This window comes from Ictalurus punctatus, chromosome 8, assembly GCF_001660625.3.
Source record: "Ictalurus punctatus breed USDA103 chromosome 8, Coco_2.0, whole genome shotgun sequence".
Lineage (NCBI taxonomy): Eukaryota > Metazoa > Chordata > Actinopteri > Siluriformes > Ictaluridae > Ictalurus > Ictalurus punctatus.
In genome coordinates, this window is record NC_030423.2 from 16,607,766 (window position 1) to 16,628,825 (window position 21,060).

The following is a 21,060-nucleotide window of genomic DNA, read 5'->3' on the forward strand; positions in this document are numbered from 1 at the left end:
AAATGACTTTCTGCATACCTGTATTGCTCTTTACACCATTGACAAGTCCTTTTCCTGGATAGTTGTCTCCCTTAGAACCCTGTGTCTCAGGTATGCGAGAAACACGGAGGGTCTTCTCAGAATCTAATCTTTTAATAGAAGGGGCATGAGGTGAGGAGTCCTTGGATGTCTGTTTCACAGGTGTCGTGGACCTTCTGCTCCTTCCATCACCTTTACGTGCTGGAGATGCAGATTTTTGCTTCCCTAGAGTTTTTCTCAATCCTTTGTTGGTTTTAAGATCTTTCTTCAAAGGTCTCTCTGTGTGACTTTGCCCATTTAAAACAGCTTCTGGGTCTACCATGCACACATCAGGTTTGGGAGGCTGAGGGACAGGGTCTTTCATTGGGGCAGGTGGAGGATCATGGGTCCTTGGAGACGATGAGTGGAAACCAATTCCACTTCCACTAGTAGCTGACATCTTGTCCACTGGTAAATGCTCTGCATCCTCATCAGAGTCAAGGTTTCCCTCAGCTGTGATAGATGGACACTCCTCTGTCTCAGGTGGTACATCCGAGTCAGACTGAGAAGGAAGAGACTCACTCAGAGAGGTTGGAGGAGTTTCTTCTCCTGCAAGTGATACTCCATGTCCACTTGCCATGCCACTAGCAGGAGCATGGATTCCTTCCTTATTGTCTCCATGGTGGCTATGAGAATGATGGCGTTGTTCTTTGTGAGATCTCCTTTTAACAGAATGTTGTTCACGTTCATCGTCAAAATCATCATCCTTTGAGCAATCACTTCTGACATCCTCCTCTTCCTCCTCACTAGATAAATGGTGTGGGCTTGGATTAATGAATGATGGCGAAAGTTCTCCTTTGTGATGTTTGTATAGTGAAGGTGACTGAGAGGAGCTGGCATCCATTCTGAGTTCAGAAGGTCTAGTAAAATCTTCCTCTGATTTGCTAGAAGGTTTAGAGGTCTGTTCACATGAATGAGATACAGTTAGATCTTTCTGGCCTTTTAGGTCATATTCCAGCTGTTCTTTCATTTCTTTCTCCTCTTGCAGATGTTTAGACACATCCAATGTACTGTCAGGTATAGCTGTCGAACATGTAGTAGCCTTCTGAGTCATCTCAGAGTCAGAGGTGCTTTTTTGAATTGGCTCATCTCCATCTGTTTTCTTGGTATCTTTTTCTGGCAAATCTACCATCACTGGTTGCTTTCTCTCCTCGGTCTTGCACTCAGATTCTTCTTTGACCTTTTCCATCTGTTCCTTCTCTCTGCACTCGTCTTTCACTTCTTTCATGAAATCACCCATTTCTTTACTCTCTTTCTTTTCTCCAGATTTTTCTTTAACTTGTATTTCTTGCTTCTCCTCTTTCATGTAAAACTTTTCATATTCAATTTTATCATCCTTCTTACTCTGCTCTTCCTCGTTTCTCTCTTTCTTCTCACCCTCCTTCTCTTTTCCTGGTATTGTCTCCTCAACCTTCATCTCTTCTTTTTTCTCCTTCTGCTGGTCTGCTTGATCTTCTGACTCTTTTGGAGGAGAAGAAACTTCATGATCCTTTACATGAGATTCCTTCTCTTCTTTCTCTTTTTCCACCTCTGCCCGTTTTGGATCTGCTAGGCATGTGGTTCCAACTTCACCTGCTTTACTTGAAACTACATGGGAGTCTATACAAACTTCTGTTGGTCCATTGGAAGACTGTTCTGCTGAGAAATGTGGTGACTGTATCTCCAAATTAGACTGAACGGAGTGCATGGTTGAGGTGATATCATCATGCTGTCTGGGCAAAAAAGTGCTCCCTTTCTGATCATGGGGTGCACCTTGGTCACATTCAATTCTACAAGGTAAAGTCCCTTCTTCTTGTTCAGTGTCAGAGGATTCTTCATGGGAGTGTTTTTCTGATGTGTCAGCTTTCTTTAGTGGAGCAATATCAAATATAGCCAGTGAAGCAGAAGCTACGTCAAGCTGCTGTGATGCAGTTGTGGCAGAATCTGGGGCTTTTGAGCACTGTGGATCAGTCGCTAACACGTCTTTTTGGTCAGATGGCTGATCTTTGTCTGATTTAATACTTGCTAATTCTTCCTCTGACTTTTCCTCTGCTGATGATACCTGGTCTTGAAAGAATGATTTGGTCTCCTCCAGTGGACTGAGTGGAGAAAACCTTGCAAGACTGGATACAGAGTCAGCTGTTGCAGATGTGAGCTTTTCAGAAACTTCCATGGCTTCATCTCTTGACTGTACCCCAGAGCTTAAATAGGATGAATCTATTGCAAGAGATTCCTCTTCTTTGAAAGAAGAATACTCATATGATATACTATCGGCATCAGTTCTCAAATGAGCACTGGGAATAGTAACAGGAGTCTCGAAAAGTCCCTCACCAACGTGCTGACCTGTAGAATATGAGGCAGAGGTGGACGAGGAATAACTGTACGATGAAGAGGACAAAGAATGAGTTGTATCTAACGTGAAAGTTTGACTACTTGCTCCCTCGTGTTTTTTATCAGAGGACGTCTCTAGCTCACATTCATGCTTATGCTCACTAGTCTTGCTTAGATCAGGATGTGCTAAACTGCTGTCTTTTTCCTTTGACTGCTCAATGTCTGTGCTTACCACCTTATGTGTAAGACCTGTTGTAACTGCCTCACGCGAGGTTTCAAAAATGTCTTTAGTAAATGATTCATCTGTCTCCGTGTGCAAAGGTTCTTTTAAAGCTAGTGATACAACCTCCTCTTCCTGGATTTTATTAGAAGAATATTCTTCTACACATGGCTGCTCTTGCATTTTGTCACTTGATTTAGAATCCATTGGATCAGATGCAGCTTTGGATTCTTTCTCAGACATCTCTCTGGCACCTTTCTCCATACCCAAATCACTGGCTTCATCCTCTTCACCTGCCTCTTCCTCATCGTTATAATCACCTTCTTCATCTGCAAAAATCTGTTCACTTTTGACTGGGTATGTTTCGGTCTCTCCACTCTCCAGCTGCGATTTGCTGGTCAGAGAACTTGCAATACTTGTGCACTCTGATGCAAGGACAGTGTCATGCACATGCCGCTCCTCAGGAGATGAACCAGAAACATGGCTACTTACACCTACAGGAGTTGACTGACCAGGTAGGATATTTTCCTCTGGTGATGAATGTCTAGAAGAAGAAATTTGGCCTTTTTTACTGTCTGATGAATCTTCTTCTACTTGCTTTGCTAACTTAATGCCTATCTTATCTTCCCTTGTTCTGGTCTGACTCTCTGGTATATTCTCAGTCTGATATGAGATTGACTGTAACGTTGTGGTCTCTAAGCTTATCTGATCTTGTGAAACCAGTCCATGTTTGGAAGTCTTAACATCTACAAGAGTCTCAGCTTGAACAGTTGTCATAGTATTATCACAGATCTGTTTATGTGATGTAGCCATTGTCTCTTCTATCTTTACGTCCTTCTCTTTCTCTTTGGCAGTGTCTAACTTTTCAGGTTGTGGCAGACTGGAGGCAGAGGGGCAAGGTAATTTTGAGGACAATTCAGTGTAAGTGTCTTTTTCTTCTTCTCTCCTGAGAGAACATGTGTCCTCTTTGGCAGGTTCCTTTTCTTTCTCTTTCTCTTCTCTTTCTAATTTCTCTGATTTGTCTTGGACTTCACTGGAAGAAAAAGAACTTGATCCAGCTACAGAGGTGGTTTTGCTGTCAGGACTCTTATACGCATCTACTCTCATTCTAGCTACTTCTTCTTCTTGGTAACTCACCTTATTATCTTGCTCAGAGCAGGTACTGGGTCCACTAATGCCACTAGTCTTCATCTCTGAGAAAGACATGTCATAGTCAACCTTGCTGAATGATACTGGTTCTTCATCACTTTGTTCATCTAGTTGGCATGCAGCTCCCTGCAGAGATGTCTGGCTAGCCCTTCTACTGTCAACTACATTTATGTCGAGGTTTGTTTTAGAAAATGTGTCTTTGTCTTCTCTGTCCTTCTCAAAATCCTTTGAGACTGGTTTTTCATAAGGCTCATATTTAGAAGCGTCATAGCTCCATTTTTCTGGTTCATAGGTGCTACTGTAATCCATTTTCTCTTTTTCTGTTTTTGTCTTTTCAAAACTGTCTGCTTTTTTAAAACATGACAAGGATGTTTCTAACACTGGAGAGACCATCTCTCGCTCTCGTTCCATCTCCCTCTGCAGTTCCTTTTCAGGTTTAACAGTGTCTGTTGAGGAAGGCTGTGTTTCAGGTTTTTTTAACTCCTCACCACTCACCTGAGTGGACGCAGCAGTTGATAGCTCGAGTGTTGATGCCGTAGTACTATGTTCTGAAGGAGCTATAGGAATAGATGTGCTCTTGGGCTCCTTGCTGTCTTTTAGTACATTTTTGTCATCTACCTGAGTTGGCAATTCATCTTTTAAAGTGCCTGCTGTAGATGGAATTTGTTCAGTGAAAGTTTCGTTACTTTCCTCTAAGACCCGTGGTTCTACTGACAGTGGTCTTGAACCTGCACCCCCCATGCAGACGGCATCTCCTTCATCGTCTTCAGTACTTTCTTCATTATCTGAGTACTTTGTTGGAAATTCAGAGCCCAGTGATGTTTTTATGCTACTCTCTGTTGCTGAAAATAAAGCTCCAGTTTTAATGTCCTCAAGACATTTTTCTTTATAGTCTAAATTCAACTTGGCACCAATGTCTGTTTTCTCTGATACTGACAGGAAGGTCTCTGTTTCATAGGTTGACAGATGCTGGTCATCTCTGTGCTGTTGTGATCTATCTATAAGCTCTGTCTGATCTTCCACATCTTCTGTCTCCGAGCTTGACACTGAAATTCGTTTTGTTCCTTCCAGAGTTGTTTTCTCTGGCTCTTGATCCAATGGTGCTGGAATCACTGGTTTGGGGGTATCCTCCTTTTGAAGTTCTCTATATGGTAAATCAAGTTTTGAATCCATTATTTTATCTGATCCAGATAAAGGGGTCAGCTCAGATAATGATTTGATGGGACTTTCTTTGGATTCCAATTCAGGTTTTGAAGCGACTGTTTCATCAGGTATATCAGGTTGATCCACTTTTAAAATGTCATCTATCATTTGAGAAGATGAGTCAAGATCTTGCGTTTTGCTGTCTTCTGTGTGTATCTCTTTAGTTTCTTGGACTTTGTCAGTTACACCTGTTCTTTCTGAAGGGAAGGTGGGTATGTGAAGTTCTTCCCTTTGAATCTCTTGTTTCTCTTTAGAGTACTGAGCTTCTTTGTCTGCTGAATCAGTTTTCTCAGAAATAGGTTCGGATGCATTTGATTGGTCATCTTCTATATCTTTATCCTTGGGTTCATGATCAGCTTTTGAAGAAACATTTACTGGGACTGATACTGTTGGCATAATGTCTTCCCTGATCTCTAATTTATCTGTAGATCTTTCAGATGGGCTTAGTTTTTCATCTTTAGACTGATCTGATTTGTCTGCTTTGGAAAGTATTTCTGTCTTTTCTGAACTAAGATCTGCTATAGATTGGGATTCATGTTTCTCTATGGATTCTTCTTCATGTTTGCAGGTTATGTCTGACTTAACCTGAGGGCCAATTTCCTCCTTGTGTTTAGTTAGTTGAACCTCTTTCACTACTAAATGTTTTTCCTCTGAGGGTACCTGGAAGGCTTCAGGCTGGCTTTCTGTTATATGTTTATCTATAGATTCAAGGTCAGATTTTAATGATTCATCCATTTTTTCATCCACAGGCTTCTTTGTAGTGTCCTCCTCACTTCTGTATGATAGATGTGTCTCCTCCATAGTGTGTATTTGTTCTGCTTGGTCTTGCTTAGATTCTTGAACTTGTTTTGATACTACAACTGTATCTTTTACTTCTTTAATTGACTCAGTTTCCACAACAATATCTGTTATTGGGGAAACATGTCCAAATGTGTCTGGGTGCTGTATTTCAGAGTACATGTCTTCTTTTGTGTCTTCTTTGCATTCTTCTTCCAGTTTTGTTTTGTCATCTAGCAATGATGTCTGGGAATGACTCTCATCCACACATTTAGAGGTTATGTCTGTTGTTTCCAAAGTTACTTGTTGTGTTTGAGGTTTAATGACTTCTTTCTCCATTTCTTTAGACTCTTGTTTAATTATATGACATGCATCAACATCTTGTAAAGTGGACTGCAGTATTACAGTTTCAGTAACTTCTACTTTTTTGTCCTTTATCTCATCTAATTTATCAATGTTTTCTGATTCTGTCAATACATCATCAGGTTGCTCCTTCTTTCTATCTTTTATCGAAGCTTCATCCAATGTTTCAACTTGTGTGTGTGGTAATACTTGTATGTCTTGAGCTTGTTCATTGACCACATCTGTCTCTTTGGTTTCATGAGCCAGGTGAACCTTTTCTGGTGTTGACTCTATAACTTGAGGCTGAATTTCTTCATCATGTTTATCTTTAGATTCTTGATCCTGCTTAGTGTCACTTTCTGTCTTATCACACACTTTTTGAGACACCTCATTCTCTTTAGGAAGCAAAGCTATTTTCTCTGATTCTGATATTACACATTGCTGCTGTACTATTTCTGTCTGCTTTTCTTTAGATTCTAATAGTGATACATCTGCTTTTTTATCCATCTCTGGGTGAGATATTTGCTTGTGATCTTCTTGTTTCTCCTCCTTTTCTTTCTCATCTTCATAAAGCTCCTTTTCTTTTTCTCTTTTCTCATCTTTAACCCCAAGTGTTTCATCAGTGTGATCAGGATCATGAAGAGACCCACTTTTTCCTTCTTCCACGGTTTTGGCTTGGAAAATGTCTTGATATTTATCCTCATTATCTCCACTTGTCTTTGCTCCTCCTTTTATTATGTCTTGATCTGCTGCTAAATCTACCATTTTCAATGAAAACTCCTCCTTTGCTGTCAGTGGAGCTGTTGCAGTAGTGGACAACTTTGCGTCTTGAGATATTTCTTCCTCTTTCACCAAAGACTGTTCCTTCTGTTCCTGACTCTGTAATTCTTTTTTATCCGTTTTTGCAATGGTGTCTGATTTGTATTCTTCTGCCTTGTCAGTTTGTATTTTTTGTTTTTCACTTTCATCAATTTCAATCTCTGAGGGGAAGGCTAGATTCTCCTGTTCTTGCTGCAACTGTTCAGGGAACATTTTGGCTTTATCTTCCACTGGTGATAGGCGAAGAGGGGAGTGGGTGGCACTAGGTGGTCCAGACTGAGTAGGAGAGGCCATTTTCACAGTGCTGTCATCTGGACTGAAGCATCGATCTTCAGTCTCTGGAAAAACAGGCAAATCTGAAATTACTGGTTTAGAAATTACATCTTCTCTAATTGGTGAGAGCGTTCTTTCCTCCAGCTCAGGAGAGGACAGTGATTTTTTGTCCAGTGTGGACTCCAAAGAAGCAGGCTCAGGGCTCTTGGGCTTCTCACTTTCTTTGGTTTTCTCATGCAGTTTCTGGGATACAGCATATCCTTCCTGTAGTTTTCCAAGTGAGATGTCAATGTTTGGTGTTTGATCTTCATACTCATCCTCCTCATCTTCATCATGGTGAGCAGTGGCCTCGACTTCCAGGGGAAGAGGTGGAAATTCCTCTGAAGGAGGTGATTTGAAGCATTTGTCCTCCTCCAGGGAGGATGTTGGAGAGATGGTTCCAGCAGAGTGTAAGTAGTCCTTTCCTTGAGTAGCTTCTGTTTGTGTTATGGGATGTACAATGTTTACTGTGTCCAAATCTAGTGAGCTCTTTCCAGTGTCTTCAGTCTGAGGTGCTGTGACAGATGCCACTGACTGATCCTCAGTAACAGAGGTCGGAAAAGAGGATACTTTTTCATACTCAGTGATGGATGTTGCTGAAGAAACATGTTCCTCCTCTGCCAGTGGAGCAGCAATTATGCTGGTGTACAGAGAAATAGCAGGTTCTTGGATACCCATAAATGGTTTTGCTGTTTCATCACCCATTGCTTGCATCTCTTTCATACCATGGATTGCATCAAATGAGCCTGGTTGATCTGGTACTGAGACATCATATGTGCTGACTTCATATTGAAGGTGGTGTATTCTATCCTCTACTTCCTCGTGAATCTCTTCATCTGAGATTGTCTGCTCAGTTTCTGAGTAACCAGGTATGGTCTCATCCTGAATATAGGATAAACACTCTGCTGCAGCGGCTCCTTGAACTGTAGATGCAACCTCTTCCTCTTTAGCTGCCTGAGTATCCTCCCCTGTCTTGTACTCCCATTCCTTTGTAACTTTTTCATAAGTTACATCTTTGATTTCTTCATCTGCAATGGCATCCAAATCTTCTGCCTCCTCCAGCTCAGCTTTTTCAATTACATATTCATCTTCGGTTTGCTCTTCCTCAATTTCTGTCTTTGTTATGCCTGTAAGTTCTTCCCTGCTTTTGTGTTTTTCCATTTCCTCAACTTCATGTTTTCTGTCAACTCCCTCCATATCTTTAGTATCCTTTACCATTGCTTCATCTTCTTCATCACCTATTCCCATATCCTCTTCCTCTTCTACTGTCTTCTTCTCAACTGTCAGCACTTCTTCCTCTTCCTCCTCTTCATCATCTATAGCAGTCCCTTCATCTTCAAATTTATCACCCTCTTGTACCTGGCACTCATCTGCAGATTTCTCAGGTTCCCCTTTGATCTCTGTTGGCGCTAGTGCTTCTTCCTTATCTTGAGATCTTGGTTCCTGGGGTTCTCTTGCAGAATCAAAGACCTCCTCTTTCTCAGTGGTAGTGTCAGGGATTGGTCCAGGTCCTTCTTCTACTGATATTTTTGATGGTGCATGGGCAGTTTCCTCTGGCTCAGATTGGTCTATCTGCATGTCATTTTCTCTGAGCGCCTCAAAATCTTTTGTCAGATCTTCTGGAGTTGAGGGAACAGATCTAACCTCTGCTGTTTCATTCTCTTGTGTTTCAGACTCAGCTTTCTTGGAAGCTGGCTCTGCAATAGGCTCTACCTTAGTAGTCTTGCTCTTAGTGGTTTTGGGTTTCCCTTGAGTTTTTGCCTTGTGAAGAGTCTTTCTGACTTCTGGTGTGAAGGGTTTTAGATCAGGTTTGGTTATTTTCCTCAATTCTGGTTTTACAACATCTTTGCTCTTTATTTTTTTCTCATCTTTTTTCACAGAGTCATCTTTTTTGAGTTCATGTTTATCTTTCTTGATCTCTTTCTTTTCTTTGTCCTTTTTCTCATCCATTTTAGTTGCTCTTTCTTTGGTGTATTTTTTAATCGATTTCTCCTTTAATAACTTTTTCTTTTCTGTTACCTCAGCTTTTGGTTTCAATGGTCGTGTGTGTTTTTTCTCCTCTTTCTTCTCAGCTTTGATCTCCTTGACAGTTTCAGTTTTTGTCTCAAGAATAGATGTGTCTTCTTCAGGTTCTTTTACAATCTTGGTAGGTGTGTGTGTCTTGGGAGATGACTTAAGACTTTCTTTGCTCTCAGCCCTTTGCTTTAATTTTGGCTGTTTTGTAACAGATGGTGAGAGCCCTGAAGCAATGTCCTTTTGGGTAGCCACTGGATATCGCAAAAAGTCCAGGTGTTTTAGCTTTTCAAGCCCCTCAAGAATTTTGTTCTGGGGAGCATTGCCAGGGAACAGAACTCTAACAATTTTCTCCGTTGGACTGGCAGGAAGCCATACCACAAGAGCTGTAATAGATGTTAAGTACGGCACAGATATTTCTCCTTCCTTTCCATTGGGAAGAACAATCCCAGTTTTTGCTTTGCTGTTGCCAGCCCACTTCTGCATAAGAAACTGCATTTCCTTACTGTCTTTCACAGGATTGAGGACAAACATTTCTAACCTACCTACACCCATCTTGTGAAAAAGAGTGATGGGTTCAATTGTATTACTAACTACTCGGAAAAGAGGTTCAGGTGTCATTCCAAGTTTGTCAAGGTACTGCAATGTCAGAGAGGCCTCTTCGATACTACGCTTGACTTTTAAGTTTGATTCAGATGTGCGCAGCTTTTCTGGTACATTGAAGAACACAACTCCAAGCTCTGGTGAGATGAGGTTCTTCATCCAGTCACTGTAGGTAGTTGAACCTTGTGATTGCTCTTCCTCTTGCTCTGCTATCTTCCTTTGAAGCAGTCCATTTATACCAGGCAGGTTGTCAGCACCAATGTGGGTGAGAAGAATGGAATCAATACGATCCAAGTGTCTAACAAGCTTCCAGAAGCATGATCTTCTCTCTGAGCCACCATCAATCAAAATATTGAAGCCATTGACTGCAAACAGAGCAGAGTCCCCTCTACCACCAGGGAAGATATAGCAGCAAGGCTTGGATAGCTTAAGGAATCCTCCAGATGTGGGTGGCTCAAGAAGATCAAATGGGGATGGGACATCTACAGTCTCAGAAATGTATTCTGTGAACTCTGTGACACCTTCCATTTTGGGGAGTATGGGCTCTGGATTCAATTTGAAGTCCATAACCTCCCTCAAATGCTGTCCCAATGATGTCCAACCTGCCTCAGCCCGGCAAGACACAGTGAGTGTTGCCTTTTGCCCTGGGACTGCTTTTTCCAGCAGGTTAACAACCTACATTGTAACAAAGAGAGAGTCAGGATGAATACTCACCATTAGACCAATACAAAATTTCAGTGCAATGATTTTCCAACAGTTCTATAATCTTTTGTATCAGTCATATCAGTTAATACAGCAATGTACACTGACAATAGATGTTTACAGGCCCATTTGTTGCCATTCATTGCCTATTCCTGCTCACTGCTGGTGGGTGTGCTTCTGGCATTTACATAGATATTGCAAATTATAAGTGTTTTTCTTCCATTAATCCCGCACCTCATTGGCTTAATGCAATGTGGCAAGGTTTTGAAAGGAATAGTTACAAATGGGCATTTACCATTTATTGCCAGTTTATTTGGTATAGCTATCTTATATCTAAGCACACTGGCCATTTTATCAAGTACACTTACTATTTAGGTGCAGCCATCTACTGCAATACAAAATTTTTCAACTATTCTCTACCCCATCTATCAGTTGAGAGGGACCATCATATGAAAGCAGCCAGGACCATCACAGTTAATGGTGGACGTGGACCATTCTCCGCACAGCAGTGACAGTGAGACGGTAGTGGGTAGTATGTGCTGTGGTAAGAATGATAAGTGCTACGAGTGTATCCGATGAAACAGTGATGCTGGTGTCTTTTGGACACCTCAATATCACCTCTGGGTTGAGAATTAAAAATATCCAGTCAACACCAGTCCTACATTCAGAAACTTACCACTGATTAAGAACTAAAGGATTAGCAAAATTGTATACAGAAAAGATACACTACACTCCAACTGTACAGCTACAGAGTACACCAACAAGGTAGTTGTTGACCAGTAAAGGTAGGCAGCATTTCAAAATTCCAATAAAACTACTATGCCTAATACACTTGTACCAGCATAACCACTCACATGTCACTATCATGAAAGCACCGAGAGTGATCCACCCAATATATTTGGTTAGATGGTGGTCCTTTCCAGTAGTGAACATAGAGCTGACAAATTGTGCACAACAGATGGGCAACAGTCAGCGCACCTATTTTATTGGTATATCTGAGGTGAAATATGAGTACCTAATAAACTGGAACTCTGTTTATTTCTGATATAAACTACATTTAAGTTGATTGCTGAATTAGATATAAATTGAGGATTTAATGTTAAAATATCTCTGACTTACCCCAGGATCAGCCAAAACACATGAGACGGCTTGATGAGTAAACACCCCAGTTTGAAGAACCAGGTCACCTTGGTCTGAGTTCTGTCCACTCAGGACCAGTAGTTTGTGCACAGCTTGGTCAGACACAAGAGACCGGATCTAGGACAAAGACAGAAGCACAAAGGGTATTTAAAATACAGACAAGAACTGCTCTGACTTTGTGTACTAGCAAGTTATGTACGCTTATCTTGTGTAATTATATAAAAAAATATATATTTCAGCAAGTTTGAGTTAGATCTGAACTGCATGTAGACAGTTTCCATAAAACTGAGTCTACCATGTGTTTTCTACCAGTAGTAAAAAAAAAAAAAAAAAAAACTACCTCTGAAAGAACCGTATCCTCTGATGGATTGACTAAGACAACTGTTTCAAGTACATCACTTCTGTGGTGTAGAGTCCTTTGCCCTGTAAGAAACATTCAAATGTTTTAAGATGCTGATATATAATCGAGTAACATCAAAGTAAAATTTCACATTTTTGGAAACTCCATTCAGTCATAGATTTTCTTACAGAGAATGTGTATTGTACTCCTGTAAAGCCATAGGACTTACACAACTTTGCTTTAAACAAAAAAATTATGTGTCACATTAATTTTCTTTACATGTAACATGTCTTTTCAAACAAAATAATGCATGTACTCTGTAATACCTATATTCTGCTACATTTTGAAAAATAGCACTAAGTGAAAGGACACAGCTTAAACATGAAAAAACATTCAAATAAAGTTAGATGTTGCATTTCCCTAAACAAACCATTCATCCAAGTTTAACCAATAATACAGACTGTCCCAAAAGTCTCCATACATTTTTTAGCTAAATGTCTTCCAAAAGTTTTCACGCTTAGTATACAGTGCTGTGAAAAAGTATTTGTCCCCATCCTGATTTCTTCTGTTTTTTTGTATATACTAAATAGTTTCAAAAATGAAAACAAAATTGAAGATAAAACAAAAGCAATCTGAGTAAACACAAAATACAGTTTTTAAATGATGTTATTTACTGAAGCAAAAAAAGCTATCCAATACCAACTGGGCCTGTGTGAAAATGTATTTGCCCCCATAGTTACTAATTCCACAAATCTATGAAATTGCATTCATAATGGGGTTCAGCTAGACTAGATGCAACCAGGCCTGATTACCGCAAACCCTGTTCAATCAAATCAATTTTTCAACAATATGAAGCTGGTTAAAATGTCTTATCCAGTAACCCAAAGTTGTAAGAAATTCCAGAAACGATGAGGAAGAAGGTGATTGAAATACATCAGTCTGGGAAGGGTTACAAAGCTATTTCAAAGTCTCTGGGACTCCAAAGAACCACAATGAGAGCCATTATCTACAAATGGAAAAAACTCGGCACAGTAGTGAACCTTCCCAGAAGTGACCGACCTTCCACAAATCCTCCAAGAGCACAGCAACTACTCATCCAGGAAGTCACAAAACAGCCAAGGACTACATCAAAGGACCTACAGGCCTCCCTTGCATCACCCTTGTTTGGTTTACGCCAGATGTAACAGGAACCCTGTCTTCCTGTTACATCTGGCGTAAACCAAACACAGAATTCCACAAAAAGAACACCGTACATATGGTCAAGCATGGTGGTGGAAGTGTGATGTTGTGGGGATGCTTTGCTTCTTCAGTGCCTGGGCAACTTGCAATAATTGAGGGAAACATTAATTCTGCTCTATACCAGAAAATCCTAAAGGAGAGTGTCCAGTCTTCAGTCCGTAAGAAACTCAAGCGCAACTGGAATATGCAGCAAGACAAGTACAGGAGTAAATCCTAGTACTAGAAGTAAGTGAAAGAGCTCCAGTTATCTGAAGCATTTGGTTGCAGTTATTGCTGCTAAAGGTGGCACCAACAGATTTTAAGGGGGCAATTTTTCACATTGGTGATAGGTGTTGGATAACATTTTTTTAATGCTTCCATAAAAAAAATAAAATAAATAAAAACTGCTTTGGGTGTTTACTCAGGTTGCCTTTGTTTTATGTTGTATTTTGTGGTGCTGGCAAACATAGTCCCCTATGTATGGAGATTTGGGGCACCCTGTATATTATGTGCATGTCACTTTTAACTTAATCATTGCCTTTAACATCAGCCACTGATTTGACGCATGTAACTTATTGCTGTGATAGAAAGATTTAGGAAAAGACTTGTTTGGTCCATCGTATTCAAGTGCCAATGGCGGCAGCAGCAGCATTGAAAGATTAAGTCAGTCAGCATATTCTCCAGAAATTCAGTATACATTATATCGCCAGAGCCATATCTCCCTGGAGTTCTCACCTGGTTTCCCACTGAAGCTAAGCATGGTTGAGCCTGGCCAATACCTGGATGGGACACCTCTTGGGGAAAAGTGGTATTAGCGAGGCCAGTAGGGGGTGCTCATCCTGTGATCTGTGTGGGGCCTAATTCTCCAGTATAATGACAGTGACCCTATACTATAAAAACAGCACTTTCTTTCGGATGAGACTTTAAACCAAGGTCCCGATTCTCTGTGAGGAAAAACCCAGGACACTTATTGTAAAAGAGTAGGGGTATACCCAGGTGTCCTGGTGAAATTCTCCCATTGGCCCTTCTCTATCATGGCCCCCTAATAATCCCTATCTCTAAATTGGCTACATCACTCTCTCCTCTCCAGTAATAGCTGGTGTGTGGCGTTCTGGTGCATTATAGCTGCCCTTGCATCATCCAGGTGGATGCCACACACTAGTGTTTTGCACCCTCCTTAATACTTAGAGTGTTAAGTATAAATACATTTCTGTAATAGGGTGAAATCAGACAGTAAGTGGCAAATACCAAAACTTCAATATCATGCGTTTTCCTTTATCAATCTGTACCAAGCTAAATCTCTTGTACTTTTAAATATTCTGTTTCAAGATGAAACTGTATCTTAACAAGAGTACTGCAGAATGACTGCAGAGGGTTTCTCAGCTGATCTCCGCCCAGAGTGGCCTTCATTTTCAGATTTTTTGGTAGCTTTCAGTGACACAGCAGTTTTAAAAATCAAAGCCACTTACTAAATAAATTGTTTAACTTAATTATAGATGTGGCAATGATTTTTTCTTCTTCTTTGAGAATATCAGTAAGGTTTTTAGGCTAATAGTTATGATTATATTGCTCCAGTTAACGGAAGTATTAACTTTTTGAGTTCCTTCTTTAGAAATTACTCTTTCATTTGTAGCAGTCAATATAAAAGTCATGTGTTAGTTTGGAATCTGTAGAATCTATCTATCACCCGGGTTTAAATTCCAGTATACTGATGGTCATGTAAGGTATACAGTTAGAGCCAGTAACTTTGAATAGTATAAAAAAAATACTAGGTCTCAGCCAAACACTAACTCAAAACAGCCCACTCCTAGTCCCCATAGTATTTTGCAAACCATATGTACACTGTCCTGCCACCACACCCTTTCCTACACTGAGATGTACTTTATACTTGTGGGAAATACTGGACTAATATGATTATTCTATAACTTATCAGTGCCACTACATCAAATGAACATGCTTCTCAGTGCTTCAACAAAATAGCCATTTCTCTGGCACATCAAATAATTGCGCTACAGTCCTACCTCAATTGACCTGTTTGATATAAATATCCACTCATGAACACTCAAAATGGGAGCACTATGTTAAAATAAGCTCAAACAGGACAGTGGCAGAACACAGACCAAGCCACTGCACTGCTCCAGATAGTTTGCTCCAGATATAAGCACCCCAGAGGAAGAGGCCTATGGACGTTGGGAATAAAATCACCTTATCTGACGTGATGTGATGATAAAATGGCTTCTCATAGCACTGATGGCATAATGTCATATGTGATTTTCTTTCTACATTAGACCTTGCTGTGGTGTATGTAGCCCAAAGCATTGCATATATTTCAGCTGTTTCCCTGCAGAGGCTTCTTTTATTTCTTTGATGACAAGGTCAGTCTGAGGATGATTCCTGACGGTACTGTGGAATTTACTGCCCCTTTAAATGCCTACAAAGACCATATACCAGGCCAAGGCCTTCTGGATATTGTTACAAGACTGAGCACATAATGTTTATCTCTTGAGGAAGGGGTTTATTGTAATCTCATTTTCACAAGTCTGCTAGTCAATCTGGATCCAGGGTAGTATAAAGGAGACAGATGTGGCAATAAATTATAAATTAAAAAATCTCCACCAGAGTTTAATTAACTACAATTTTTAATTAGTCATATCATTAGCTAGTACCTGACAGTGCAACAAAGCATACGTCTTCTTTCACCTCAACATTCCACTAATATTTACTGGTTTTATTAAGCTATCCAAGATTTTCATGGCATCTAGATTTAACCTTCCTTTGTACTGTACATTCACAAGCAACAAATGTCCTAGTTTCTTAATGTAATCCTAGTCCTGCGACTTGGCAGCACGGATAGATTCTGCCATTAATACAATTAAAGCCTATAAGTTCATTTCAGCTGTGTCACTGAAACTAGGACTACCACCTGGCCGAAGATATAGCCATGCCTTCAGGCACTGACATTAAAACCATACTCTCCACATATATATGTCATATAAGAAGAATACAGTAATTCTCCCAGTAAACCGAAATAAATCAAATGCCTTCTCCACTGTTTCGCTAAACCTAGTACCATGAATGCATTTGCCAGCAGACACCTAGAAGACAGGAAAAAGGAATGGAAAGTATGGATATCAACAAGGTGAATGGGAAAGACATGAACAAAATGGAATGCACAAATAAAGACAAAAATGTCCAAAATGGCGACAAAGCAGACAAAAGAGAACGTCATTGGTACACTACCATTGTTTCCTGGACAAAAACTCCAGACTCAACCAAAGATAAAGATGAGCTCATAAGCCCTAACCCAACCAAATTTCCTCACATTTTTTTCATTATTCTCATTCTTTTTTTAACCTAATAGGAAAAAAAAGTTGGAGGTAGTCTGCTGGAGTGTTAGAGGGAGAGTTCAGAAAGCTTAAGTGTGGATTTAAAAAGTAGCACCAGAAGCTTATATTAAACAATAACTCTTTTATAACATCTTGAAGTCCAAATCAGGAGTCACTACATTTGGCTACTTTATTGCACCGCCTCATCCAAAACTAACATGGGAAAACGTTCCGCCGATTACTTATTATTCTTAAACAAGAAAATACATATGTGTATACTCCATATGAATTAAAAAAATACATAGCATACTGTACGTCAGACATTTCATAACCTAATACATAGTAATACTTGTACATTTATCATTTTCAGCTTAATCATATTCCAATACACAGAAGCCCCAGACAAGATGTAAAAGAAATAACTCTTCTTTGGACTGCTTTGTATGCATTGCATTTTTCATGAACTCTATTATCTTAACAGTTGGACTGTATTGATATGCACAGGTTGAAGAAAGTGACACATTTTTTGTGATTTGTATGTACAGTAAACCCAGTAGGACTAGCACAACAAAAACTTTTAAACATGTGCTAATGTGCTGTGTTCCTTTACAGACAATTTAATTTATTTATTTATTTATTTACTTATTTACTTATTTATGTATTTATTTATTTATTTATTTATTTATTAATTACACTTTAGCAAGCCAGAGCCAAGAAATAAGGCATTCTCTATCTTAAAAAGAACAACGCAGCTATGCATTATGCAGTCCATTTATCATATCAGTAATAAATATAGGAATGAAACAAAGCTATGTGGTATCTTCATTAAGGATTAATTGTGCAGAAAGGATTTTGATACTAAACAACCACACAGTTAATCTTTAGCATTACATAAACTGTAGTGGTTATATTCCTATACTAATGACTAAACAGTGCAAGTCTATGCATGGTAAATTGTATGCCTTCAAAAACAGCTAAGAGCTAAGACCTAAGATGTAACAGTAATACCCAGTCAGCCAGTGGGAGTGGTCCTCACTGCACAGTGCTGCAGTGCTCAGTGCAGGAGAGACGTCCGCATACAACAGACTAATATTGGTGTTCAGCTATAATGCCAGTTTGTGCAATCTCCCACCAACACAGTCGCCCACTAATAGGGATGAAAGACAAAATTATTTGATGTGTGTAATCGAGAAGAAAGAGGAGGAGATTTATAACTGAAAAAGAGAGACAGAGAAAACAAAAGAGAGAGAGAAATATTTTCACCTCACTGTGACCGAAGAGTCTCAGAGTCTCTCACAGCAAATGAAACCCTGACACAACACATCAGATCACTCCAGCACCTCAAAGGAGACTCAAAACTCAAGTTCATATGTGCAGAAAATTCCAGATAGGTATCTGTCAGGTGAAGCACCTTTGAGTTCATTAATCTCCCAAAGACAAGCTGCTCCTAATGCGGATTAAGGAATAATCACAGAGATGCAGTTGCTAATGTAATGGTTATCATTTAGTAGACTAAGACAATGTAAGTATTGGCAAAGAGGTCATGTTGTGTCCTCAATTTCCCCCAGCTGTAAGTAGAACAAGCAGAATGAATGACTCAGTAGAGCAAGGGGTCTGACTGTCCCTGTCTGCCTGTTTCCTCTGTGTCCCATTTTAACACGGAGTCTGACAGACATGCCCTTCAGGGTCTTTTCAGCCTGACATGTTAACTTTATCACAAAGTCTAATAGGACATGAAGCTGATCCATCTGAACAGACAAACATTATGCAGTGGATACACAACAACGATGACAAGCAAAAATTTGAATGCAGGTCATCACCAGTCCAAAAAAACCTGCTGAGATCAGAGCTCAGGATTGGTACCCTGTCTGGCTTTGTCAGGAAGTACACCCAGGTGCCCCAAATACCCCAGAGTTCATCCCAGCCCAGTCCACAAGCTTCCAGTTACTTTTATCACCAGTCTGGTATGAAGATAGGGTGGCAGTGAGGCAGATAGATCTGAGTCAAAGGGGAGAAACTCACACCCCTTTTGTAGACACTACAACTGAATGGAAGGATACACTATCAATTCCTTATACATTATGTGAATGATTTAGAAAAGTATTGACATTTATATTGATCGACACATACAGTCAGTCTATCATACTCTGAGCTGAATCTGCTGTCTGGAAGCTTGATTTCTGGATGGGTATTTCTGCTGATCCCCAACCAGATTTCCTACTTACAGTGTCTTAACCTTGATCCAACTCTGCTCTCAGGTCAGTATAAACTGACAGGCTTTTGCACTGCTGTTGCCTAGCCACCATTTACTGTAAGTGGGAGCAATGAAACAGTGACTAAGCCTCCATCGCAGTGCTGATGTGAGCTGGTATTCTCCTCCGAATTATTTCTGGTACTGCCAGCACTTCAGGTGGCACTGTGAACGGTGAAATAAGACATCAGCTGTGTTTAATAAACACCATGTCAGTAACAAAGATTTTTTTAAAAAATGTAAAAAATAAAAAAAAAATTTTTTTTTTAAACCCTCTTCATTTAGACTGAAAAGTGATTATTAAATGATAATCTAAGTATCATAACATGTCAGTCAGCAATGTAGATGATGATGTTAAGTGTAACATTTACATATTTCTTATTTGATTTCTTATTTGATAAGAACACAAGATCAAGTTTTGATTAGACTAGAGGAAAAAATCAAAACAAACACTGTCATGTTTGGTGACTCTCTCTTATCTTTTCCTTTTTTTCTGGATTTTATGTTGCGACAGACAGGGATGAGGAAGCGATTGGGGAGGAGGCGGTGTGGGTTTACGCTGAGTCACTGACCAACTAATCAATACGTGGAATTATTTTATTAATTTTTTTCTTCGGATTTCATCTATGCGTCACGGACGATAATCAATCGTGTACCTGAATTTTCCATGCGCACTTTCACACTCCCATAAATATTCCACAAAGATGCTTACTTACAGTCTACAGGCTTTATTTATTTTTTTCTGCCGTTTCCAGGAATAATAATTAAATTAACATGTTTTACGTATACAGTAGCATAGTCTATATACCGGCAGCACTAAACAAACAAAAATACCTTAAAGCAGTGTTGAGTCTCTGCGCCTTGCTGCATTAGTGCGTCATTCGGGACGTTTGAGTCAGAGGATGGTGAAGCTCTTCTTAACATATAATCACTTTAGATAAACTTCTACAAGTCTCTGTCAAAGCGATGCAGCGTGTCTAGCATTATTCACTCGTTATATAATTGTGTCTTTCAACCTGAACTTGGTCAGCCGGCCGAAGGATTAATCCACTTAGTTTGGATAAAGCCTGCGATCTGCTCGCGCACTTCTGCACAAATTTAACAGACAATCTTAAGGTCTGATATTTAATTCTCACTATAGGACTGATAAAGTCACCAAAATGTGGTGACAGAAGGATAAACAGCCGGCGTCTGCATGTAACGACGTCATTGCTTCAGTTGGTTCATGATATAAACAGACAGAGAGAGAGAGAGAGAGAGAGAGAGAGAGAGAGAGTCACTCCACATCCGCAGTCATGTCACAACAACGCCCGCTTTGTGAGAAACTGCAGATAGAAAGTGTACATACCGTTGCTGATGCGGGCCACTTCAGCCCTGTGTCGGCGAGTGCTGTGCGGAGTGTGTGCGGGTCTGATGAGAGAGGAAGGCAGTGAGGGAGGGGGTGAGAGGGGAGGGAAGGAGGGAGGGAGGGAGGGAGGAGGGAGGGAGGGAGGAGGGAGGGAGGGAGGAGCGGATTGGGGGGAGGCTGGAGAATTGGGATACGGCCACAGCGCCACAGCGAAAATGAGATAGTTGCAATACAGCTGCAACTATGCGAAGTGAGACTCAGGGGCGTTAGCTGGACTGTTAATCATCCGGGGCTGAGCCCAGATTTTTCTCCATCAAAAAATAGAAATAGATAAATAGACTGTTTCCATGCATTTTTTCTTACATTTTCTTCCAGCTCAGCTAGTAGCCTAGAGTTTGGTTTTATGGAAGCTGTGGTAACTTAGCTGTCAATGTATGCCATGATCACAAAAAGTTGGATTCATCATAACACTTGCCTCGGGTGCCTACCAGACCGATAAAATATAAAACATTTCTGACTAGACTAGTTTGGTGTTGCTATGAAGGGGAACTAAGCTCTCATTGTATACAGCTGCTACAGTGTCATGCAAAGTACATTATCTTTCCCTCTGCTCTGCTCACATCATGTTCACGTAAACTGGAACTCATATAGACATTTACGCCTTGTTTTCCTGCTCAGCATGAGAGGGTGTAACTGTTTCAGTTTCAACCCCTTTACTGGTTTAAATAAATAAATAAATAAATAAATCCATTTTTCCTCACACTAACTGTGTTAGCATTTGGCAGAATTGAGGCCTGGCAGCCAATAGACAAGTATTTCCGAGTATTTTCCTGTAAACCCTGTATGACTGGCCTCGTCTCCGTTCACTGAAGATATAAAATTACAGACTGTCTTCTTTTACTGAAGTTCATTTATACAGTGACAAACCGC

At 40.1% G+C, this 21,060-nt stretch overlaps 1 protein-coding gene across 5 annotated transcripts in view; it reads right to left on the minus strand.

The window, feature by feature from the left end:
* The window catches only part of map1ab (microtubule-associated protein 1Ab), a 42,354-nt gene that overhangs the window by 4,405 nt on the left and 16,889 nt on the right, over positions 1–21,060 (minus strand). For 2 of the 5 annotated variants that reach the window (XM_017473983.3, XM_053682292.1), the window contains exons 3-5: positions 11,988–12,070; positions 11,627–11,764; positions 19–10,480 (exon numbers count right to left, since the gene is read on the minus strand). In XM_017473983.3, the coding sequence (XP_017329472.2) occupies positions 19–10,480; positions 11,627–11,764; positions 11,988–12,070 (10,683 nt within the window). Of the gene's footprint in view, positions 1–18; positions 10,481–11,626; positions 11,765–11,987; positions 12,071–13,940; positions 16,301–18,756; positions 18,948–20,130; positions 20,207–21,060 lie in introns of those variants that run through there. The other 3 variants (XM_053682290.1, XM_053682291.1, XM_053682293.1) reach the window with 3 other exon arrangements.